Source organism: Prionailurus bengalensis, chromosome A1, assembly GCF_016509475.1.
Source record: "Prionailurus bengalensis isolate Pbe53 chromosome A1, Fcat_Pben_1.1_paternal_pri, whole genome shotgun sequence".
Lineage (NCBI taxonomy): Eukaryota > Metazoa > Chordata > Mammalia > Carnivora > Felidae > Prionailurus > Prionailurus bengalensis.
In genome coordinates this window covers 10,440,714-10,467,043 of record NC_057343.1, presented here as the reverse complement: position 1 = coordinate 10,467,043, position 26,330 = coordinate 10,440,714, and the positions used below count along the sequence as shown (strand labels likewise).

The following is a 26,330-nucleotide window of genomic DNA, read 5'->3' as shown; positions in this document are numbered from 1 at the left end:
ATTAGTGGATATGGATGTGGACACACTAAAGGTATTCGGCAACCAGGAAACTGAGAGAGTACTGACACGTATATACCTGTGCATGTTATCACTTTGTGCTATGGTTCTGTGTTCCCAAACATTCCATAAAGGGTGTGTTTGCACCTGAATTTCTGATTTAGCTGTAAGATATAAAAATTCTACAGAGACAACTTGCTTTAGTTCTATCAGAAGTGACTTAAAAGCAACAATAGCATTCCAGTTATCCCTTGATGTTGGCATCCCTAGGATGAAAAGAACTATCTGGAAGTGAATTCCTATGAAAAAGGCAGAAGAGATGTGAATAGGACAGTATCTGTCCTGGGAAGTTCAGATTCAAAATGTGTTTCTTAAGGTAGGAACTGTATGGGAATCCGTCCCAAAATAACATCTCCATTTGTTATAGAAGATAGAAAATGGTTTCATAGACTTTGTATAAATAGATCTTCAATATCTGATGGCTTTCTCTTACAAGGATAGCTTTTTATTAACTTTGCTCCCTGAGAAGTGTGTTTTCTGAGCCACCCACTTTTTCCCCGGGCTGCATTAATTCTTTCTCCCCTTACCCCTCCCACTTTAGGTCGGACTAATGGATACACTGGAGAAATGAGTAACTGAGGCAAACATCTTTTATTTGTGGTTAGGCTGACATAGTTCCAAAAAGTAAACACAATCAATGAAACACCAACAAGTACCAGAGGAGGTACTCTGGCATCAGTAGAAGGCACTGAAAGCTTGACGTGGATCTTCATGTACAGACGCCTGTTCAATCCTGTCAAATGAATGTGCCATATTGGGAGTATGACAATTGGGAGGCCAGAGCAGGAAGAACCAAAGCCTCTTTTCCACTGGGTCAGGCAGCCAGGCTCCCCGGGGGGTACTGATCACAGATAACAGGAAGGTGACTGTGACCATAGCAAGGACAGCAATCCCAGCTCTGACAACGATGCTGATGTCACCACCAGTCTGACAGGATCTATAGACCCTTGGGGTGCTTCTCAAGCATCTGCTCGTCCCCAATCCAGTCCTTGGACAGGCCACCACATCCACTTTTCACAAAAATGAATCTAATGCATTCGGTCACCACCAAAAACACACCAGTTCTGGTTTTTGCTAATTTGGAAACCAGTAAAAAATACTATTGCATCATTTTGGAAATGAGTCCAAGCTAAGCTACAAGAAAATGTATTGTTAAAAAACACACATGGGTACTTTTAGTGGTATGGCTTTAAAACCCTGTGCTTGGCCATAAAAAGCCTTACAAAGTTAATGAATAGCAATTTTTTTTTTTTAAAAAGAGGAAAGTATTTTACTAGACAGAAATTAGTTTAAGACATATCAAAATCAAATTTTATGCAAACGCCCTCAGAAAAACTGAATTACATAATTAAAATGTTAACATACAGGGTACTTTTTACAAATTAATAATGAATGTGTTAAATTACTAGATACTAAAGATATGATTTGAAAACTAGAGCTGTTTCAAAATACTATATTCAAATCTCATTTTGTAAGAACCCAAGGAAATTACTAAATCACCATGCTGCCTTTCCACTAGGGTTTCACGGTACACTGGGGGGTCTATTATGAGCCAGGAGAGAGTCGTTAAGTAACATTCAAAGAAAAATAAGAGTAAAACATCAGGTACAAATTAATTCACTTCCTGAGACTGCCACAGAACTCACAGACTTGAATAAAGCCCGACAACATTGTTTTTAAATATTGAGAACACTATTTTCTGGCAGAATCCAGCACACTTTTGTGTTACAAGTAGGTCATAAAGATAGGGCTTCGGGGAGAAATAGAACAGAGATGAACCTCTAAAGAAAGAAATAGAAAGCTCTAGCAGAAGACTTCTTATTCTCTTTTTATGAGGCACCAACAGAAAAACAGATAAAACATAACAACCCTGATTATAGACTACGGGGGACTTCGTATCTCGACTTTTATGATGTTTGATGAATATTTAATACAGCATTATTCCTACTGAATAACCAGAAAATAATTTTCATCATTAATAATATGGTTAAAAAGTTCACATCATGGTAATACCCATGTCAACGGATGTTGCCTCTTCTATATATATATATATATATATACACTAGAATATATATATTCTATATATATATACACACTGTAGAGTGGGTGTGTGTGTATATATATATATATATACACACACAGTCATGTCTTGCCAGTCTCATGCCCATCTGACACTTTATAATGAAGAGAGAAAACAGGAAGGAGACTTCTGGTACCATTTATTTTTCTGTGACAGTAATAAAGCTGCTGTATCACAGCTTGAAAAATACACAGTAATCACTGTATATTACAATAACCGCATAATGCAAAAAGCAAGTGATTTTTCCCAGAAAAAAAAAAATCTGTTTCCCCTACGACTCTGTGTCTTCCCCCCCCCCCTTCAAAAAATACCATATACATAATTTCCACCTAAAGTCAGAGTCTCCCAATGCCATGTGGCACGTGGAAGCAATGTGGTCACAGCTCACAGGACGATGCCAGCCTCCGGTCTCGTAACCAAACTGTGCTCATAGGCCAGCACGCTTTATAACTCTTCCTTAAAGCCTTTCTGTGTCTCCTGCCTGGCTTTGTCTTCCTCACCGGGTGCCAACCACGTGAAATATACCTTTACCGGATCGATGTTCCAGTGTTTATGGAAAGATATGGGAATTTGGTGAGAAAGGTAGTCCCTAGGATAATCCACGGGCCGGGCCTGCGAGAAGAGAAACAGAGGTTTATGCTCTCTTAGCACCGAAAACAATTTTGCTTCAGAATAGCATTTGAATTCATGAAGTGACTGCTTTTCTTCAATATTTGATATTGGCTATGAGAATCTAAAAGCAAGCAAGAAAATCTTTTCCACCACCCTCCCTCTGACTCCAGGCTCCCTGCTTTTGTATCTCCGATTACTTAAATATTCCAAATGCACCACTTTTTGCTTCTGTGTTCCACAGACCTCTAGGAGATCCCTCAACCATGATAAATATAAAAAGCTTTCCTTGGTAAGTCATTTAAGTCACTGTTATAATGTGCAAAAAAAGGCAGAAAAACTGCTATTTCCCAGGCCTCTCGAAAGAAATTCTGGCCATATGTGGTGTGTGTGTGTGTGTGTGTGTGTGTGTGGTAGGGCAGGGTGAAGAGTTCTCAGGGTTCCCCTGGCCTGTCCACTGACCTGATGTGTAATTAGGCGTAAGTCTCTCAGAGTAGGAAAATGTGGAGCTCATCAGGGAATCAGGGAGAAGGATAAAGTATCTCAATGCTCTCTTCCTATCTAGATGTCTCCTCTGACTGCAGAAATGTGAAGGGACACATTGAATAACTGGAAACAGTTTGCAAGAGAGCCAAAAAAACTTTTTGCGTTGTCATCGTTACAATATCCTCTAGAACTTAAATGATGTTTAAGCAGAATCAGACATAGCCTAGAATGACTGAGATTGAAGTAACCTAGCAGCTATGGAAGGAAACTGAAACCAGATACTATTTCGTTTACTCTAAACAAAGTAGCCACCTGCTCTCAAGGCTTGTTTACAGATTTATATCGCCCATCTGTGTTATACGGTCACTCGCTGGGTTATCAATACTGAAACAGTCTTGGCTTTGTTAAACCCAGATAGGATACACTTTTAAAATGTTTCATTTTTTTATTTTTGAGAGAGCACAGCAAGAGGGGTGGGGTAGAGGCTGCGGGAGTGTGGGGGGGTGGGCAGAGGATCTGAAGCAGGCTCTGCACTGACAGCAGAGAGTCTCATGCTGGGCTCCAACTCACGGACTGTGAGATCATGACCTGAGCCAAAGTCAGATACTCAACCAAGCCACCCAGAGGTGCCCCTAAGATACATTTTAAAAACAAGTCTTCTCTAGGCTAAAATTTTATTATATTCTGCTTAAAATGCCTGATATGAATACTTAAATAAACTCTCTTAAATGGTTTACAGAATACCCTCATTAAATTTTATCTCATTCATTCAACCCTTGAGACAACCCTGCGAGATGATCAGGGATTTGTCACCAATTTATAGATGAGAAAACAGAGCTCACAGAGATTGTAACTTTCTTAGGGTAACCTGACAAGCCAGGAATGGAACGGGGGTGAGAGCAGGTCCCCGGCTCTGATCCTAGTCCAGCGTCCTCCCAGGGCAGTGCGGCTGGTCCTCATTCCGTTGTGCCACAGGCTGGGCACATCAACAGTGCCTTTACTGCCCTGGCCTCCTTGGGAGGCTTTATCCAGGAATGGCACAAATATTCCACTCACATGAGGGTTCAAACAATAGTATCTGCAAAGAAGCCTTCAAAATAATGTGAGGGGGAGGGGCGCCTGGGTGGCTCAGTCGGTTGAGCGTCCGACTTCAGCTCAGGTCACGATCTCACGGTCCGTGAGTTCGAGCCCCGTGTCGGGCTCTGGGCTGATGACTCAGAGCCTGGAGCCTGTTTCCGATTCTGTGTCTCCCTCTCTATCTGCCCCTTCCCCGTTCATGCTCTGTCTCTCTCCGTCTCAAAAATAAATAAACGTTAAAAAAAACCAAAATAATGTAGGGGGAGAACTTCCATACCAGCCATTTATTGTGCTTTAAAAATTCTAAGTGCTCATGGGGTTAAAAATCTAAGAAGGAAATTTTAAAGGAAGAGGGAAAACAAAGACAAATATACATACTGGAATAAAGTCTAACAGAGGTGAGAAAGTTTTGAATATTAGCTGAGGGGATTCATATATGATGTTTACTTGCAAGGCCTTCTGAGAGTTTACTGGCGTGGAAGAAAACTCAGGAAAAACATACCCTCAGTTCAATTCTCAGATAACCCCACAGTTGTTGATGGTCCCAGAAGAAAGAAAGAAAAACAGTGGAAACAACTCTTGGCTCGTTTTTCACATTTAAAAATGAACTGTTAGAGACACAAATGCATCTCATAGGAAAAAAATTAATCCATAATATCTTTCCCTGTATTCATGCAGATTTCAGAAGTGATTGCATTTGTATCTTAGGGGCCATGGATACGAGCGAAGGGCTGGCTTACAAAGTTATTAGAATGGGCTAATCATTTCTGGAAAATGCAGTTATGAAAAACAACAAAACAAAACTAGAAAAGCGAAAAGAGGCATCTGTAACACCAAGAAGTCTAGATGGACTCTGAGAATCACATCTCGTTGCTCAAAATGCCAAAAGGAAGTACCAAACAGTCAGGGCCAGGAGTGTGGGAGGAGGCCTTAAGAACAGACGTGGAGCATGATGGGAAGCTGTGCACAGGGAGAGAGATGGCTTAAACTGCACAAGAAGGACAAACTTGGGGTGAAATAAAAACTTAATCTGTAAATATTAGAGCACACTGAACAGCAATAAATGGAGATTAAAATTGTATTTCTTCAGACAAACACATTTTTATGGCTATATTGACATATGATTTACATATCATACAATTCACGCACAGTAACAGTAGCTTGAAAATTTTTAGTAAACGTCCATATTTAGGCAACCACAAATCCAGTTTTAGAAGGCTACAATCATTCTCCCAAATTCCCTGGCATTCATTTTAAGTCAATCCTCACCCCTACTGGCAGCCGCAAGAAACCACTGATTTGCTTTTTCTTTATAGTACTGCCTTTTCCAGAAATTTCTTATCAGTGGAATCATATACCACGAATGTTTTGTGGCTGGCTTCCTTCACTTAGCACTGCTGCATGTATCATAGTTCATTACTTTTATTGTGAGCAATATTACATTGAGTGGATATACCACACAAACAACACACAGTGATTATCACACAGCTTTCATGGGTCAGGAGTCTGGGCACAGTTTAGCTGGGACCTCTGCTTCATGGTCTGTCACAAGATTGTAATCAGGATGTCAGCCCAGGCTCTACGATCTCATCGGAAGCCTCGACTAGAAGATCCACTTCAAGCTCACTCTGGGGTTGCTAGTAACGTTCAGTTCCTTCTGGACTAGTGACCTGAGGGCCTCACTGCCACGCCCAGCCCCCTGCAGCTTGCTTCAACAAAACTTGCAAGCCAAGAAGGAAGTAGGGAGAGTCTACAAGAAAGTTGGAGGTCACAATCCCTTGTAACCGAATTACAGAAGAGACCCCCCATCACCTTTTCCATACGCAATGGGCCCACACGCCAGAGAGGGGAATACACGGCGTATGAATGCCAGCAGGAGGGGACCAAATTGCCTACCACATATATGTTTAACTTTTTAAAGACCACCAAAACGTTTCCAAAATGAGTGTATTTTATATTCCCAGTAGAGGTCCAGCTTTTCCACAGCCCCACCAGCACCGGGAAGAGTCTGTCGTTCGGCTTAGGGCCATTCTAGGCGATGTGATTTTAGTCTGCATTTCCCTCATGACGAACAAGGTTGAGCATCTTTCCACGTGCTTATTAGCCATTCATGTATCTTCGTTAGTGAAATGTCTGTTCAACCACTGGCCCATCTTAAACTCAGTAGTTTATTTTCTTGTTGACTTGCAAAAGATGATTATATAATTCTGGATTCAAGTCCTTTACCAGATACGTAATTTAGAAACATTTCTCTGTTATGATTTTTTTTCTTTCTCTTCATGATATCTTTTAAAGAGCAAAGGCTGGTTTTTTTTTTAAGTTTCATAAAGTCCAATTTATGAATTTTTCCTTCTGTGGAGCATGCTTTCGATGCCATATATCCTTGCCTAAATAAGGGTCACAAAGAATTACCCCTACGTTTTTCCCCAGCAGTTTACAGTTTTAGCTCTTATATTTTGTATATGATACATTTTGAGTTAATTTTTTGCGTGAGGTATGAGGGAACGTTCCAAGTTCATTTTTCGTGGGTGGAAATATATAATTGGTCCAGCACGACTGGTTCCACGTCCCCACTGAAGTGCCTGGGCATCTTTGTGAAAAATTAGTTTACCATAAATGAGAGGGTTTATTTCTAGAATCTCTATCCTGTTCTTTGATATATTTTATATATATGTACATATATATATATTTCATTGATATTTATATATATATTTCATTGATATTTATATATATATAATATATAATTATATATAAAATAGTTATACTACTTGCACCTTGTGTTGATTATCATAGCTTTATAGTGAGTTATGAAATCGTTGAAGGGTAAATTCTCCAATTTTGATCTCCTTAAGAATTGTTCTGTATTTCCATACACATTTTAGGATCAGCTTGTCAATTTTTTACAAAAGAAGACTGCTACGATTATGATATGGATCACACTGAATTTATAGATGAATTTGGGAAATGTGGGGCAATAAAATTTCCCTGAATTTCTGTGCTCCTGTAAAAAAACCCTTATTAACCCCCAAGAAACATCTCACAGTCCATTTGTCTAGTCAATTGCTCTGATCCCAAAGAAAGTAAAACTTCCCTTATCTCTTTTTTTTTAATTTTTTTTTTACTGTTTATTTTTTATTTTTGAGACAGAGACAGAGCATGAACAGGGGAGGGGCAGAGAGAGATAGGAGACACAGAATCCGAAACAGGCTCCAGGCTCCGAGCTGTCAGCACAGAGCCCGACGCGGGGCTCAAACCCACGAACTGTGAGATCATGACCTGAGCGGAAGTCGGACGCTCAACCGACTGAGCCACCCAGGCGCCCCAAAACTTCCCTTATCTCTTGAGAAGGCCAACGGTTATATCCCTGAACTAGGTCTAGAGGGTAAGCCCCGAAGTGCCAGGAAAACCTGTACACTTTCACTCTGGGATACATTTACATTTCAAGGACAAATGAGGTATTTGCACACCAAAATGCTGACGTAAAGGAAGGGTTCCTCTTTAGAAGCAGAGAAAACAATTTTTCTTTGTCACTTGCCCGTGGGGTATCGGGCCACTCCTGTGGGACAAGTGAGCTGGCCCTTAGCGCAGTGCCCTGGAGGTAAAACTAGGTCGAAGAGGCAGTGGAGGTGGGGTGGGGGTGGACACAAGATAGGCTCTTATTTACTGTGACTTGTTTATTTTTTTTTTAATTTTTTTTAACGTTTATTTATTTTTGAGACAGAGAGAGACAGAGCATGAACGGGGGAGGGGCAGAGAGAGAGGGAGACACAGAATGGGAAGCAGGCTCCAGGCTCTGAGCTGTCAGCCCAGAGCCCGACGCGGGGCTCGAACTCACGGACCGCGAGATCGTGACCTGAGTTGAAGTCGGACACTTAACCGACTGAGCCACCCAGGCGCCCCATACTGTGACTTGTTTAATCTAAAAATCTCTCTCTGATCCAGAACGCTTCATTTAGGCATTCAGAATAAGTTAATTTTAAGTAAGGTGAAATAATAAAATCTATTTTACGTATTAAAACATCAGCAGAGTAAATTGCCATCATAGTGGTATTGAGTCTTCCAATCCATAAATATGGGTCTCTGTCTCTTCGCTTAACTAGATCTTAATTGTTCTCAGAATTTTGTTGTACAGTATACAATGTAACTTCCTCGAAGGTTTATGCCTGAGTATTTTTATTCATTTGGATGTTATTGTGAATGACATTGTTTTCTTCATTTTTGGATTTTTTGTTGCCAAAACGGTACAATTGCTTTTGTACATTGGCCTCGTAGCCTGCAACGTTGCTAAACTCATCTATTGGTTCTAGAAGTTTGGCCCCGCCTCCGCCCTCCACCGCCACCTTTGGTGGACAGGTGGATAGGGAGGATTTTCCACATACAAGATCATATGGTCTATGGATACAGACAGTTTTACTTCCTCCCTTCCAATTTGTATCTTTACATGTATATTTTGCACCTTATTGCACTGGTTAGAACCTCTGAGTATAGTGCTGAATAAAAGCAGTGAGACAGACATCCCTGCCTTGTTCCCAGTTTTGGTACGTTATAGATTCACTTTATCAGATTGAGGTTTTCTCTTCTATTTTGTTGAGAGAGGCTTTCTCTTCTATTTGTTTTTCACTTTTCTATTTTTTTAATATGAAATTTATTATCATATTGGTTTTCATACACACCCAGTGCTCATCCCAACAGGTGCCCTCCTCAATGCCCTACACCCACTTTCCCCTCCCTCCCACCCCCCATCAACCCTCAGTCTATTCTCAGTTTTTAAGAGTCTCTTCTGGTTTGCCTCCCTCCCTCTCTAACTTTTTTTTTCCCCTTCCCCTCTGCCATGGTCTTCTGTTAAGTTTCTCAGGATCCACATAAGAGTGAAAACATACGGTATCTGTCTTTCTCTGTATGACTTATTTCACTTAGCATAACACTCTCCAGTTCCATCCACGTTACTGCAAATGGCCAGATTTCATTCTTCTCATTGCCAAGTAGTATTCCATTGTGTGTATAAACCACAATTTCTTTATCCATTCGTCAGTTGATGGACATTTAGGCTCTTTCCATAATTTGGCTATTGTTGAGAGTGCTGCTATAAACATTGGGGTACAAGTGCCCCTATGCATCAGCACTCCTGTATCGCTTGGGTCAATTCCGAGCAGTGTTATTATTGGGTCTTAGGGTAGATCTATTTTTAATTTTTTGAGGAGCCTCCACACTTTTCCAGAGTGGCTGCACCAATTTACATTCCCACCAACAGTGCAAAAGGGTTCCCATTTCTCCACATCCTCTCCAGCATCTATAGTCTCCTGATTTGTTCATTTTGGCCACTCTGACTGGCGTGAGGTGATATCTGTGTGGTTTTGATTTGTATTTCCCTGATGAGGAGTGACATTGAGCATCTTTTCATGTGCCTGTTGGCCATCTGGATGTCTTCTTTGGAAAAGTGTCTATTCACGTCTTCTGCCCATTTCTTCACTGGATTATTTGTTTTTTGGGTGTGGATTTTGGTGAGTTCTTTATAGATTTTGGATACTAGCCCTTTGTCCGATATGTCGTCTGCAAATATCTTTTCCCATTCTGTTGGTTGCCTTTTAGTTTTGTTGATTGTTTCCTTTGCAGTGGGGAGGCTTTTTATCTTCATGAGGTCCCAATAGTTCATTTTTGCTTTTAATTCCCTTGCCTTTGGAGATGTGTCAAGTAAGAAATTGCTGCGGCTGAGGTCAGAGAGGTTTTTTCCTGCTTTCTCCTCTGGGGTTTTGATGGTTTCCTGTCTCACATTCAGGTCCTTCATCCATTTTGAGTTTATTTTTGTGAATGGTGTAAGAAAGTGGTCTAGTTTCAACCTTCTGCATGTTGCTGTCCAGTTCTCTAAGCACCATTTGTTAAGGAGACTGTCTTTTTTCCATTGGGGATATTCTTTCCTGCTTTGTCAAAGATTAGTTGGCCATACTTTTGTGGGTCCAGTTCTGGAGTCTCTATTCTATTCCATTGGTCTATGTGTCTGTTTTTGTGCCAATACCATTCTGTCTTGATGATTACAGCTTTGTAGTAGAGGCTACAGTCTGGGATTGTGATGCCTCCTGCTTTGGTCTTCTTCTTCAATATTACTTTGGCTATTTGGGGTCTTTTGTGGTTCCATACAAATTTTAGGATTGCTTGTTCTAGCTTCGAGAAGAATGCTGCTGCAATTTTGATTGGGATTGCATTGAATGTGTAGATTGCTTTGGGTATTATTGACATTTTAACAATATTTATTCTTCCAATCCATGGGCATGGAATGTTTTTCCATTTCTTTGTATCTTCTTCAGTTTCCTTCATAAGCTTCCTATAGTTCTCAGCATACAGATCTTGTACATCTTTGGTTAGGTTTATTCCTAGGTATTTCATGATTCTTGGTGCAATTGTGAATGGGATCAGTTTCTTTATTTGTCTTTCTTTCTGTTGCTTCATTCTTAGTGTATAAGAATGCAGCTGATTTCTGTACATTAATTTTGTATCCTGTGACTTTGCTGAATTCATGTATCAGTTCTAGCAGACTTTTGGTGGAGTCCATCGGGTTTTCCATGTATCATATCATGTCATTTGCAAAAAGTGAAAGCTTGACTTCATCTTTGCCAATTTGGATGCCTTTGATTGCCTTGTGTTGTCTGATTGCTGATGCTGGCACTTCCAACACTATGTTAAACAACAGCGGTGAGAGTGGACACCCCTGTAGTATTCCTGACCTCAGGGGGAAAGGTCTCAGTTTTTCCCCATTGAGGATGATATTAGCTGTGGGCTTTTCATAAATGGCTTTTATGATGTTTAAGTACATTCCTTCTATCCCGACTTTCTCGAGGGTTTTTCTTAAGAAAGGATGCTGAATTCTGTCAAATGCTTTTTCTGCATCGATTGACAGGATCACATGGTCCTTATCTTTTCTTTTATTAATGTGATGTATCACATTGATCGATTTACGAATATTGAACCAGCCCTGCAGCCCAGGAATGAATCCCACTTGATCATGGTGAATAATTCTTTTTACATGCTGTTGAATTCGATTTGCTAGTATCTTGTTGAGAATTTTTGCATCCATATTCATCAGGGATATTGGCCTGTAGTTCTCTTTCTTTGCTGGGTCTCTGTCTGGTTTGGGAATCAAAGTAATGCTGGCTTCATAGAATGAGTCTGGAAGTTTTCCTTCCCTTTCTATTTTTTGGAACAGCTTGAGAAGGATAGGTATTATCTCTGCTTTAAATGTCTGGTAGAACTCCCCAGGGAAGCCATCTGGTCCTGGACTCTTATTCGTTGGGAGATTTTTGATAACCGATTCAATTTGTTCGCTGGGTATGGGTCTGTTCAAATTTTCTATTTCTTCCTGTTTGAGGTTTGGAACTGTGTGGGTGCTTAGGAATTTGTCCATTTCTTCCAGGTTGTCCAGTTTGTTGACATATAGTTTTTCATAGTATTCCCTAATAATTGCTTGTATTTATGAGGGATTCGTTGTAATAATTCCATTTTCAGTCATGATTTTATCTATTTGGGTCATCTCCTTTTTCTTTTTGAGAAGCCTGGCTAGAGGTTTATCAATTTTGTTTATTTTTTCAAAAAACCAACTCTTGGTTTCATTGATCTGCTGTACAGTTTTTTTTAGATTCTATATTGTTTATTTCTGCTCTGATCTTTATTATTTATCTTCTTCTGCTGGGTTTGGGATATCTTTGTTGTTCTACTTCTATTTCCTTTAGGTGTCCTGTTAGATTTTTGTATTCGGGATTTTTCTTGTTTTTTGAGATAGGCTTGGATTGCAATGTATTTAATCATGAAGGGGTGTTAGATTTTGTCAAATATTTTTGAGTGTCTAATCAGAGGATCATGTGGCTTTTATTCATTATTCTATTCATATGGTATGTAAAAATAATTGATTTTGGATGGTAAACCAAGCTTGCATTCCTGTGGTAAATCCCACTGGGGCATGCATGGCATATAATCCCATTTATATATTGCCGGATTCAGTTTGCTAATATTTTGTTAAGGATTTTTCTGTCTATGCTCCAGAATAATATTGGCTTGCCATTTCTTTTTGTGATATACCATTTTAATCCCTTTGTTTATTTTTGGAGTGATCTTCTAAGTGCTTGCTCGAAGGATAACAATATGCATCTTTGACATACTAGGTTAATATTGGCCTCATAAAATGAGTCAGAAAGTATTCTCACTCCTTTAATTCCATCAACGTATGTAGGTTCAAATACTTTCTCTGTTTCTTTTTAAGCCAGTTTGGCTAATGAGTGTGATTCTAGAAATTTCTCCCCTTTCACTCAAATTGTCTAACTTGTTGGCACAATTTTGGTAGGGCTTGTAATGATGTCCCCTCTTTAATTCCTTTTGGTAATCTCTGTCTTCTTTTTCTCTTGGGCAACCTAGCTAAAGGTTTACCAAATCAGCTGATCTTTCCAATATAACGAATTTTTTCTGCTGTTTTTCTGTTGACTTTGCTCTAACCTTTAATATCTCTCCCTCCCCAAACCAAGTCCACCCCCTCTGACAGCAAAGCTGCTGTTTTTTTCCAGCTAGGCCCATACTGGTCAAACTGTTCTTGCTCTCTCCAACCAAGGTGGGGTGCATGGGGAGGTGGAGGCTGAGGGGTCTTCAGGCAGAAAGGCCTCAGAAGGCCTCATATTCCGTTGGTCTTACTGAAACCATCGCAATTTTTCAGGAATGAATGCTTCCCACTGCTTTTGTTTGTTTGATTTCCAGAGTCCTGAAATGAGTATTTTGACAATTTTGCGCAGAGGTTTCACTGGCTGGCCACTGCATGCTGCCATACCCATTGGTGGCATATAATTTTAGAACAGAAGACCATATGCTCTAGACCCTTTGTTTTTAATAAAAGGGTATACTACATATTCCTTGAAGCCCCCTTCTAAGCCTATGATTTCACAATAAACTGACTAAAAAGAGAAGGAGAGTGGCCCAGGCTACTTTGTCTCTGAGACTATTTTCCTAAAGCCCACTCTATCTCTAACTCATCAGGAATCTTAGATTTTTACCTCTGTGCCCCATATGTGTTTCTCAGTATGAACCAATGCACTGTTTGGATCAGTATTCAAGCATCATAAACGTGAAATAATCTCCAAATCATAGCAAACTCTCTAAAAGAGGCTTAAGAATTAGAAGATATAGTGGTATCTGTTGGGGAGGATAGGCTTTAAGCATATTTTACAATTTTGGAAAGATTTACCATTTATTATGTGGATTAGAGAAATCAAGAGTCCTAAAGTCTGGGAAATGACAATTTTTTTATTTTTAACTATCTTCAAAGGATTTTTTGCTTAAGGATTATTTTCCTTCTTTCTTTTCTCTTTATCATTTTCTTTACTAGCATATTCTTCCCTTGGTGCTATAAAGACACAAGACTGTCCTATTAACAGTGACAAATTATTCCCCTTAAACCAACAGTTTTAATTACCCTTCCTTTTCTAGAAGTGAAACACTATGATACGGGGTGAGAGAAAGAGCAAGAGAAAATAATTTGCTTCTCTAAGTCACCCCATAACACAATACATAGGCTTAAAATGGGTAAGGGCTCTCAAGGTTTTAAAAGATGGAGAAGTACTGACTGGTACCAAGAAAGAGATTTCTCATACATTTCTTATTATGAAAGGTCTATTTCTATTCTCCGTTGCGGTCCTCAAGGATGCCAAAATGGATTCTGCCTTTCTTGATAATGCAAACATTTTCTTTGCCTTGTTCAAGTTATTTCCTATAGTGCTATTTCTGTCATGTTCAATTTTCTAAATTGGTATGATAGCATTTGCTACTGGTTACTAAACATGACAACATTTGTATTATTACACCATCAGCACATTCGCTGACCTGATTCCTGAAAAAAACAAAAACCAAAAAACAAAAAAAACTACCAAACATAATGCAGATTCCCTTCTCCCAACCCAAATTGCAGTATGGTGAAGCCACTATAGCACCAACTATCCTTGGCAAACATCGTCGCAGACAACAAAAATATATACCCCCAGTATATATGCTTATTGAGATACTATGCTGAAGTGTAACAGAGTTTAGCCACTCAGCTTAATAGCAATGAAAGGAGAAAGCCCAATAAAAAAGCAGCTGGTGGACAGCGTAAAACCTGAGGACAGGACAGATTTACATTCACTTGGTGGCATACACACAGCAGAAATGTTAGGTCGTCCATGCGTATTTCTAGATAGCATTTAATAATTTTAAATGCCACCAATGTTTTAACTCAAAAACAGAGGGGGAGAAAAGAGTAGCTTTTCCCTCGTTCTATATTCAAGGACACTGGTCAAACACCAGTCTGTTTTCCAGAGCTTTCTGTTTTCCATTTTCCTGCCATAGATGGAACAGCATCAACCCTCTGGACAAAGAGATCCGGAGCCCATCCACAGTTCTTAAGACTGTCTCCAAAAGAATATAGGAAGGGAATGAAGTAGGATCCTTAAGTGAGAAGAAAATCCCCCTCTCTCCCTCTGAGGTAGAAATAAAAATGTTGTTCTCACCTGATGGAAGAGAGGGCTGTGTGTCACAGGGATTCCCAACCCACTAAAGCACATTCCCAGGACCATATCATCGGGGGCATCATTGCTGTAGCAGCGACACTTACTGGCGAGAAGTCTCCTGATTGCTTCTCTGCTGAAGACCATTCTAGTGGGAAGCCAGAGCAGACAGAGAAAGGGGTTAGAGCAGCTCCTGGAGACCGTTAATCTAAATAAAGAAATATAGTTGAGAGGCCACACTCTTAAAAAGACACAGACCTCAGCAGTGTTTTATATCTAATAGTTGTTCTGGGGGAAATGTTTGGTGCTTTCTACGAAAGGAAATTTTACTTTGAAGAGGTGTTTACCTATCTAATACGCAACTGTATGTCTTCATAGATTTCTTGAAAACGAACACTATACAATGCTTTTTTCTTAATATGCCATTGGAAATTAGAGTAGTCCTTTAGTTGGAACACTCTCAGTGAGATCAGTAACAAAATCCACCAACATTCCCAGCAAGTAGATGGGCCCAAGCACCTTACTCGTACAGGTGCTGACTGACAATAATATCAAATCTACCTGGAACAACCATGCATTGTCCAAGTGATTCCAAGTCTGCAGAAGCGTCCTTAAGGTGATTTTGAGAAAGAGAAAGAACAAAAAGAGAGAGAGAGAGAAAGATTTGCCCCAAATAGTGCTATGATGCTACTTGACCTGGTACGTTGGGTGCTTTCCAGTGGAACTCATGCCCAGTCCTGCCTTTCTGTGCCCTCCTCAGATGTTGCGTAAGGCTAGAAACTGTAAAACAACATTTTCCAGTTTCCCTTGCCATCTAAGACCCGGCTCCAACCTGACAATGAGGGGCACAATCCTAAGGGGGTGTGGGGGAGCAAGGGGCATCTGCTTCTGGCTCCGGCCAGCCTTGTGACAGATGCAGGTGTTGGTGGGCAGCTACAGGCTCCAGCAGAGCAGGCCCAGGGCAGCAGAGTGGTGATTGTGGTCCCACAGCAACAGCGGGGGGCCAGGCCCGGGACTGGCTCAGATGTAGTGTTGTGACCCAACAGCAGGACCGGCCACAGCACCCCTCAAGAACAGGCTCCAGAACACGGCCTTTGCTTTATTCCTCTAGCCTTTGGGGCAGTAGCAGCTTTCTGTAGTTATCAAGCTCTAGGTAAGGCCACCTGCTCTGTTTTCTCCCTCCAGCCCTTTCCAGCACATCTGTAACAAGTTCCTGCAATAAATCCTCCTCTTTTTAAAATATAGATTGGTCCCCAAATATAGGACCACCTGGTCCTAAAGTAGTAATGAATCTTCTCATATGATGAATAATCCAATAGCTGATAGGGCTGAAGGGGCTAATATGGTTCACAAATTCATTCCCAATAGGCAATGACTTCCTTGAAGGCAAAACTGTCTCAAACTTACCCATATATTCCCAGAGCCCAAATACAGTGCGTCGCACACAGTTAAGCATTCAGCAAAATCGGACGCGTCAAACAAATGGGAACGAAGCTGCCTTTACAAAGACCTTTTTCCCAGGGAGGAGGGAGCTCTGTGGACCAGTCTAGTAGGAAGGAAAACAGGACAAAGACCTTGAATACAATCCCTGATGCGAAACTCAGCTGGGCTCAGTCCAATGTAGCTTAACACCATGTGCTGGTAATGCAACGGCACACAGGACATTCTCTCTGCCCCGGCGAAGAGGCCAGAAGGCACGATGAAACAAGACCAGACAAGAGGAAAAAGCAGCTCTTTAATGAAGACGATACAAGAAAATCGGACTACACAACTAGAAGAAACAGTTCTGGGGGCGCCTGCGGGGCTCAGTCGGTTAAATGTCCAACTAGGGCTCAGGTCATGATCTCATGGTTTGTGAGTTGGAGCCCCGCGTCAGGCTCTGTGCTGACAGCTCAGAGCCTGGAACCTGCTTCGGATTCTGTGTCTTTCTCTCTTTCTCTCTGCCCCTCCCCTGCTCATGCTCTGTCTCTCCCTCTCAAAAATGATTAAACATTTAAAAAGAAGAAGAAACGCAGTTCTGGGGCTCAGTCAGGTAAGCGTCAGACTCTTGATTTCAGCTCGGGTCACGATCTCACAAGTTTGTGAGTCGGAGCCCCACATGGGGCTCTGTGCTGACAGTGCAGAGCCTGCTTGGGATTCTCTCTAGTTCCCTCCCTTTCTGCCCCTCCCCTGCTCTCTTTCTCTCAAAATAAATAAACTTAAGAAACAAAAAGAAGAAGAAACACAGTTCTTGTGAACTGTACCAAAAGGAAAACTGTACACATAAAAACTCAGCAGAAGTCCTCTTTCTCTCAGAGTCCAGTGCCCCCCAGTGACTGGGGTAGCATCTACATGCTGAGTCAATCTCCCGCTCACCTACCTGACCCCAGGAAAAGGGTCTATGTGAGGGAACATGCATCAGCTATAAACAAACACTTCCCTTAAAACATCTATCTGATGCTATGTCAAAGGGAATTTCCTAAGTAAACTGCACTTGACTTTGAACAATGCAGTGTTTGGGGGCCAGTCCCATGTCCAGGTTAAACTCTGATGATAACTTTTGACTCCCCCCAAAAGTTACCTACTAATAGCCTAGTGTTGACCAGAAGCCTTCCTGATAACATGAACAATAAACACAGTGTATGTTATATGTATTATACGTTGTTTTCTTACAACAAAGTAAGCTATGAAAAAGAAAATGTCATTAAGAAAATCATAACGGGGTGCCTGGGTGGCTCAGTCGGTTGAGCCTCTGACTTCGGCTCAGGTCACGATCTCACGGTTCGTGAGTTCGAGCCCCACGTCGGGCTCTGTGCTGACAGCTCAGAGCCTGGAGCCTGCTTCAGATTCTGTGTCTCCCTCTCTCTCTGTGCCCCTCCCCTGCTCATGCTCGGTCTCTCTCTGTCTCAAAAATAAATAAAACATTAAGGAAAAAAAATCATAAGGAAGAGAAAATACATTTATAGCACTGTACTGTATTGGGAAAAAAAATCATATACAAGTGAACATGCCCAATTCAAATCCATGTTGTTTAAAAGCCAACTGTACTTGTATCCCAATCCTAGCTATAATCGTGTTTATCTTAAACCCAATTTAAGTCAAAACACTTTATTTTTTTCTTTTGCCAGCATCTAGTAGAACGAGAAAGAAAAGGGAAGCCCACTCTTTTCTCCTGGCCTACTCTCTGAAAAATCTGTATTAGTATTTTTTTTTCTATTTTTCCCTACTCACACAGAACAGTCTTACATTAATTAGTCACATAAACTAAGTACACAGGAGTCCTTAATTACACTTGTTTATTAGCATGCTGATGGGTTATTTCAAAAAGAAGTTGCCCCCCAAAATGGAAAACTACCAAACATATCATGGTATATCTGCTCTATCCTCCAACTTTTAAATATTAAAGAGATGTGATTTCTTTTCATATAGAGCATACTAATTTTAAGCATAAGGAAAACTGAAATGGGAGGCAAGGGCTTGCAGAAGGCCGTGCGCGCAAATCAAGAGCACATACAGAAGATAAAAGTGCATCAGAAACGTGCCCGCCCCTCCTGCTCTTCTAGCAGACGGACGGGTCAGGGCTATCTCGGGGTAACACTGGCCCTCAGCCCCTTTCCAGTATGGCTGCCAAAGAGAATGGTGACATCCTGATCACAGCTTCCTACCCAAACAGAGGTAAGTATTTCAGAAAAGAAAATGGTTGCTTATTGAATAAACTGTCTCCAGATACCTGAATGTTCAAGGAGGAAGCAACAAAGTGAAAACCAGACACTTGGATTCAAAGAGGGCAAAGGTCTCATTTTGCAAATACACAATACCTCCACACCAATCACTGGAGTCCACACTCCTGATTCAGCTCTGCTTTGTGGGGCTTAACAGAGACAATTGAAGGCAAGGGTTTTCACTGACTGACTGACTGTAAACCAGTGAGAAAACAAGAAATGCTTTTCATACTACAACCATTTATGTGTGTCGTGTGTGCACAAAACGAAAACCAAAATTTCACAAGACAATACCTGCCCTTACCGCGTGTGATAGACTATGATATTTCAATTTTATTCTATTCCATTTTATAGTACACTGTTTTTAAATGATGACTATGATCCATTCGTTGGTGTTTCAAGCCCTTAACTGATCCTGACTTGCTATTTAAGAAAAATCATGTTGGTTCTTAAGCTCGATCATCAGAAAGTCTACTGAGAAATCATTTAACATTCTGTCTGCAGCTTTTTTCACAGGTTGATACGAGACAGTCTTGTGATGAATGCTTCTGTATCTTTGTAAAAGTACCTTTAGAAACAGAGTATTATACCAGTCGTTAGTTATATAAAGATCAAGGCTCAGTGTTCATGCATTTGTTTACTCATTTATTCACTGTACCTTGTAAAAAATGAGTCCCTCTGCTAGGAAGTAAAGATATAATGAGAAATGAGACACAGGTGCTGCCTTCAAATAATTCATCATTTAGGTGGAAAACAGAAAGGTAAATAGGCAATTAAATGATAATGGGTTGCATAATATGCTATGAAAGTACATTTGAAAGGCATCAAACCCAGATTTGAGAGGCCAGACTAGGCCAAAGGCTTCCAGGAATAAATTATAGCTGTATCATGTCCAAAGAAATGAGAAGGATGAGCCGGGTGACAAAGACAGAAAGCTGGGGAGGGGAAACAGTGCTGTGTGGAGACCAGCAGACGCCAGTCTGGGGGAAGAGGAAAGAAGAAGGGCCTCTGAGGACTTGAAATAAGTCCAGGAATTCTTTAAGATGACAGTGCAGGTGAAGAAGCCTAGAACAGTAAAACAGCATCTGCCAAGATCATGAGAGGCCAGGTAAGTCTTGACCAGGAATTTCGACTTTATCCTAAAGGTCACAGGAGGTTATAAAGGAGCACAAAGACTTTCATTCTCATGGTAATGAAAAAAAAATCCAAATAAAATTAAAATCACAATAACCTATGGCATTGTTGCAGAGATGGGGGGTATGAAGTGCAGATGAACTCATTTCTAGAGAGAGGAATCCTTCCCAGACAGGTGGCAAGCTGGGGGGCAGGAGGCGGGGAGAAAAGACCAGCTAGATACATTAGCCCCAAGTCAGTGGCCTCAGCAGCACCCACGGAGGCTGTGGACCCGGAAAACTGAAGGTGATTAAAACGAGGCCTAATCCCAGACCAGCCTGACTCCTGTTGAAACCTGAACGACTCTCTCCTAGTCTTAGATGCCAAAGGTAGGGAAGGGCTCGCGCTCTTGGGGAAGAATAAAAGCCAGAGAAACACGTGAAGGCCTCTGAGCAGGAGGGCACCAGGATCAGATGTGGTTGTAGAAAGGTCTCTGTGGCTACAGGGTGGTCGACAGCAAGGAGTAGAGGAGATGGGGAGCCATGGCAGCAGCACGCACGTGAGAGATGGTGTGACCTAGATCAGAACTGGGGAGGTGGAGACAGAAGTGATATTTAGGAGACAGAACTGACACGACTTGGTGACCGGGTCGGCTGCAAAGTCCTGGGGAACGAGGAAGAGAAAGGGCAAAGCAGACTCAGAGGTCTCTGGGGCAGGAACTCACACAGGCCACGTCTTCCCTGAGGGAACACCACTGGGAAAACACTAAAGCAGGGGCCAGGGTCAGAGGCAAGGTCAGGATGGCAGTGCTGGGTCTCATGTCCTGGGAATCATGCCAGTGGACAGGGCCTCCAGTGGGTGGATGTAGGAATCGGGAGGTCTGGGGAGAGTTGCAGGCTGGGGATAGAGCTTCGGGTGTTTTCAGCACAGCCACGGGGGTGGATAAGATCACCAAGGAGAATCCAGAGTGAGAAGAGGACACCAGAAAAGAGGCCTGGAGAACACAGGAACAGGAAGAAGGAACTGAGAAGGAATGATCAGAAAGGCAGGAATACACAACGACAGGACACTGTTCCGGAAAGCAAGAGAAAGGAGCATTTCAAGGAGTAAGCAGTCACCTTTGTCAAAGTCGGCTAAGAGGTCAAACAAGATCGAGAGTCCGCCCCTGGATTTGGCTACGTGGATGCTGCGGGAAACCTCGGCAAGACAGTTGAGGTGGGAAGCCAAGCATGGCGGTCACATGGAAGTGGGAGCTGGAGAACAGAGATCGTGAGTCCTGGGTTCTTATGATGACTTGAAGGGGAGAAGAAGGAGGGTGCGGTGGCAGGAAGGAGTTTTAAGATGGCAAAACTGGAGGTGGTAGGAAGTCCACAGTAAGAAGGTAGAAGCTGAACACGTAAGAGTTAACAGTGCCGTCTTGGTGGTGACAGTGCCCGCCATGGGCCTGGGAAGGGGAGCGGTGACACCCATGTGGTGTAGATGCCAGTCTGGCACTGCCCTGTGAGCTCCTGTAGGGAAGGAACTGTGGCTTCCGTTTGCATCCCCAGTGCCTATGCCCACCAGGCTTGTGGAGTGAATGAGCAACCAGCTGGAACAACGAAAGGCCACACTGGCTAGGTGAGGTCAAGTGCCATTTCAGGCTTCAAGGGCCAGTCTCAGAGATAACAGTGAAATCCAACAGGCAAAGAAGGAAACCAAATAGTGTTCTTGGCCATCACTTCTGTGTTAAAAGCATGTTAGCCCATATGTGCCACAAAATATAGAAACCCATATGCAAATAATAAGACCCCGTTCAAAGGCAGAAAGTTCCGACTCAAGGGATACCATACCCTGATTCTTCATTGGCTTCACCACCTCACCCAGAAAACTAAATGCATTACTATAAAGCTGCAAATAGCTTGAGCCTTTTTTTTTTTTTTAATTAAGAAGTTAAGGGGTGCCTGGGTGGCGCAGTCGGTTAAGCATCCGACTTCAGCCAGGTCACGATCTTGCGGTCCGTGAGTTCGAGCCCCGCGTCGGGCTCTGGGCTGATGGCTCAGAGCCTGGAGCCTGTTTCCGATTCTGTGTCTCCCTCTCTCTCTGCCCCTCCCCCGTTCATGCTCTGTCTCTCTCTGTCCCAAAAATAAAAAATTAAAAAATTAAAATTAAAAAAAAAAAATTAAAAAAAAAAAAACGTTGAAAAAAAAAAAAAAAGAAGTTAATAGTCGTTGGCCTTTACCCTTTGGCGTCTTTTCCAAGGCCTACCTGGACCCCCATCTCCTGTTGCTAATGACCTCAGGTGGAAGCATGCCACTGCCCAACAAAGATCAGTACTCCTGCCCAGGCCCAGTAGATAGTCTTTATCACAAGGCCGGTTGAGCAGTGGCTGGGGCCATTTTTTCCATCTTGAATCCATTCAACATAATACCATCTCCTCCAGTATTGCATAGTCCTAATACCCAAGCTGCCGCCCCTTATGCTCGTGACTCTCAGAGCTTTATAAACCAGTGCCAAGAATGTTGCCAAGCACATAGTGGACATTCAACAAATACCTGTGGAATGAATTTAAATCACCGTATTTCATAACGAGTTCAGATTCTCCCGAAATCAATCAACAGCAAAAACTGTGGAAATAATAGACTAACTGCTCAAGTGACGTAGCCATATAAATCAAATCAGAATTGTCTCCTATAAGAGATCCAGCATAGGCAGATGCTTCATTTAAAAACACTGACTTTGGGGGCACCTGGGTGGCTCAGTCAGTTGAGCATCCGACTCTTGGTTTCGGCTCAGGTCATGACGTCACAGTTTGTCAATTCGAGCCCCACGTCAGTGCCTTGGGATCTCTCTCTCCCTGTCCCTGTCCCTCCCCGGCTTGCTCTCTCTCATTCTCTCTCTCAAAAAATAAATAAACATGAAAAACGCTAACTTTTCACTGTCATTTAAAATCTATAAATCCGACACAAATATCACTTAACTGCTTAAGTGATATTCTATACTACTCTTTTCCTAAATGTGATTTATTAGCAATAGATCATTTAAAAGTCTAGTGACTTGTTTTCTGGAATAAAATCTATATCCAAATTTCTTTCTCATTAAAACAAGCAAAGCTAATTGTCTACCTAGAGGCAATCATTCCTCTAGGGAAATTTCTACCAAGTCCCTCGACATCCATTTATATTTCTCCAAGGGGTAAAATATTCTTTGTGGTGAACCGTTTTCGTATTTAGAAAATTTCATGTTTACTTTCCTATTACAGTCACAGCTACCATTTACAGAGCACTTATGTATCAGGATTGGTCCCGCTGCCACACGCCCAGCCCTGGATCACAGAAACAGAAGTGAGTGCTGAGAGTATTTGCAGAAAGCTCTGTTCATAGTTACCCTCCTCCTCCCGTGACGTAGCTGTAGCCTCCAGTGCCCAGGCCGTAGCCATAACGCTCTCCCAGAAACAGCGGTTCGCCGGAGTCGTAACAGCTAAGCAAGTGCTGGAGCCTGGAGATGCTAAGATTCCAAAGAGAACATAAGCAATAATTACTTAACTCAAATGGTTTTCCATGGTAAAAAGTTGACGATTCTCACATCCCACCGGTCACGTTATATACTACTGTACGGAAATCGCTTAGAGATGAAATGCAAGTGATTTACGGAAGAAATTCACTTAAAAAGAAGAAAAAAGTGGACACTGTAGATCACTGGAAACAGAAGAGAAACTAAAAAACAAGGGGCTTACTCCCCGGTTTTAATAAGCCCCTGCCAGAACATGGCTGCCTCCATTGGGTGGGTAGGGTGGCAGGTTAACGAAGTTGAGGTGGCCAGTGTACTGTTTAGCTCACGTCTACCAGTCCTGTTTCCCAGTAAGCGTGAACCGTCACATCTCTTCAGATGTACTTGGCGTAGGAGCACTGACAACACTGACTCCATCTTGGCCCTCCATCTTGTCCCCGCCTCTGGCGCACTGAATGCGCCACTTTAGATAATAGCAGAGAGCCTCTGCCCAGGTGGTGCCGCTTTAGATAGCTACCCTGTGAGGGCACCCCCATGCCCCTAGCTCCATAAAACCTGGAGAGTGGCAGAGAATAGCTGCATATTACCGTCCTGATAGACTGACCATCAGTACGTTTCCCTGAATAAAACCGTAAACAGCTTGGAGTGGCTTGTTTCCTTTTTCAGCATTAAAGTGCCTTCTCAGTCTGGAGGATACATTACTGACCCTCCTCCAGCTTCTAACACTTGGTGTAGCGGACAGGAGACTGAAAATGAAACAAGCCAGGGAGGGGTAAAGGGGGCGATGCCAGGAGAAGCCCACAGTCCACGCAGGGAAAGCCTGTGGTCCCTTGGGGGAAATCCCAAGCTTGCTAGCCAGGAGATTCGGCCAGGTCTTGTGAGCGTTTCAGACCAGCGTGAGTACAGAAACGCCCTAACCAACAGGAGTCTGAAATGGTGGTGAAGCAAAAGGGCCAAGAAGGGGTGGCAGCTTGGGTCTTAGGACTGTGGAGGAGATGGTATTATGCTGAATGGATTCGAGATGAAAACGTGGCCTCAGCCACTGCTGAACCTGCCTGGTGATGAAAGATTATATACGGCAGGCGTGGTCCAGAACTGCAGGCACTTGGCTAATCTGATTGGATAAATGCTAGCATTAAGAAAACCTGGCCTAACAAGGAGGCTGTTCCCTCCCTTCTGTTGCAGCAGACCTCTGTGGAAGAACTAGGGATGAAGTGTGCTATTTACACGCAGCATTTTGGTGGCCCAAATGAAGCATGACTTTCCTCTTGTATGAATGACCGTATCTCAGCCCCAGGAGCATGGTATGGGACTTTAGAGGTTGTCCTTGCCCCTGTGGCTAAATGGCCCATTGCTACGGTAGCTACTATGGCTGCAGACCTAAGTGAAATTCAGAGAATCCCTTATGAGGGAAATAGATTAAAAAAGAGGGAAAAACGATCCCACTGATGAGAAAATGGCAGAAAGGGGGCCTATCAAGATTTGCAAACAATGGTAGCAATACTGAATATTATCTGGGACCCCGAGAGAAAATATAGACAAACAACCCAAGTTGGTCTTGCTGAGCCTCCAGAAGGCATCGCCTGATGGAAAGCAGTTTACTTCCTTGAAGGCAGGCTAAAAAAGCTGGGTGTGTTTCCCAGTGCCCCTCTGCTAATGGAAAAATTTCGGGGTGGACACAGACTATTCCTAGAAACTAAGGGTTAGGCCAGCGTTTCCCTCTAGTGCATGCAACAGTGGACAACTGGAGGCCCCATTATTAACTATTTGTCTTTCACTAACCATCAGACTGTGCTAGCTCTAATATTCACTGGCTAAATGCACATTTATCTATGGAAATGCCTCAAAATTTGGCGGGGGGTGGGGGGTGGGAGAAATAAAGGCAAAAATGGTAGTAAAATAACTAGGCCCCGAGGGTATTAATGCCAGGTGTTAGTGGTGAATTGGATGTAACTTCACATCCAGAAGGGTTTGGCTGGGGCTTGTGGTAACAATAAAATGGGAAATCAATTACAGTTATTTGCATAAGTTCAATAACAATATGTTCTTATAACAGGACACCATTGGAAACCTTGATTACCAAGGCTTTGACTGGAATGTCACATTTGAAAGAGACACGTATATACTCAAATATGGCCAAACAGCCCTAAGGAACTAAGGTCGACTTTATAGAGCCAAGGAAATTCCTTGGGAAAAAATGGCCTGCTACCTTGCTTACAGGTTCCTGAGAGCCCTACCGTGCAAGTCAGGAAGGTCACTTGGGGACCTCAAGAAGAGAGGAATTAATTCAAATTAAAGGTATTGCAGGTGGGTCTGATGGCAAGTATTTGACTTGGCTTTTGGCCTCCAAAGGCTGTAAAAGGCTCAAACTGAAATTCCCTGAGAAGTTCAGAAAAGCAGACTTAAAAGAACCCAAATGGCCCATCACCATTCTTGTTGCACACATGTAAATATCTAGGCCAAATTTGTTAAAAGTGGACTTGTTTTACAAACAACTTAGTCTTAATTTGACTACCTTTGATAGAAATGAGGGTGATTTTAGAAAAAAATATTTCAGTAACACACTTTTATGGGTGTTAGATTCTATTTCTGGTTGAGTGTTTATTGTTTACCTATACAACCAGGGGCTAGATCCCGAATTCTTCTGGCTTCCGTGCATATATGGCTCACTTACTACCTGACTGCTTGCACTCTACAAACCTGACTTTGAAATCACATTGGCAGGACCACCTCCTGAAAAGAGACCACTGTTTAACTGAATGGACCTAACTGACCTTGTTATAAAATGTAGAATGAGATGCTAAGACTATATACAAGACTTCCAAAACAGTGGTTACAAAGGATGGGAGCTCAGCTGAGCTCTAGGGAATATCTGCAGTGGGATGCAATGGCAACTTAATTCGTGAAATCCTGCTCTACACCCTTTTCCAGCAGGAAGCAGCTAGAGGGGTCGTTACCCCTACCCCTCAAGAATGAGGAATGGTTCAGGGCACCTGGGTGCCCCAGTGGGTTAAGCATCTGACTCTTGACTTTGGCTCAGGCCATGATCTCATGGTTCACAGGATGGAGCCCTGAGTCAGGCTCTGCGCTGACAGCATAGAGCCTGGTTAGGAGTCTTTGTCTCTCTCTGCCCCCTCCACCCCCCCCTTGTATGTGCACTCTCTCTCTCTTAAATACACATTAAAACAAAGAATGAGGAATGGTGAAAAA

The 26,330-nt window shown here is 42.3% G+C and overlaps 1 protein-coding gene across 3 annotated transcripts in view; it reads right to left on the bottom strand.

Moving 5' to 3' along the window:
- Positions 1-629: 629 nt before the first annotated feature.
- B3GLCT (beta 3-glucosyltransferase) overlaps positions 630-26,330 on the bottom strand; it is a 120,152-nt gene continuing 94,451 nt past the window's right edge. For 2 of the 3 annotated variants that reach the window (XM_043576363.1, XM_043576352.1), the window contains exons 11-13: positions 22,998-23,117; positions 14,824-15,028; positions 630-2,749 (exon numbers count right to left, since the gene is read on the bottom strand). In XM_043576363.1, the coding sequence (XP_043432298.1) occupies positions 2,582-2,749; positions 14,824-15,028; positions 22,998-23,117 (493 nt within the window). In that variant the 3' untranslated portion in view covers positions 630-2,581. The remainder of the gene's footprint in view (positions 2,750-14,823; positions 15,029-22,997; positions 23,118-26,330) is intronic. The other variant, XM_043576345.1, reaches the window with a different exon arrangement.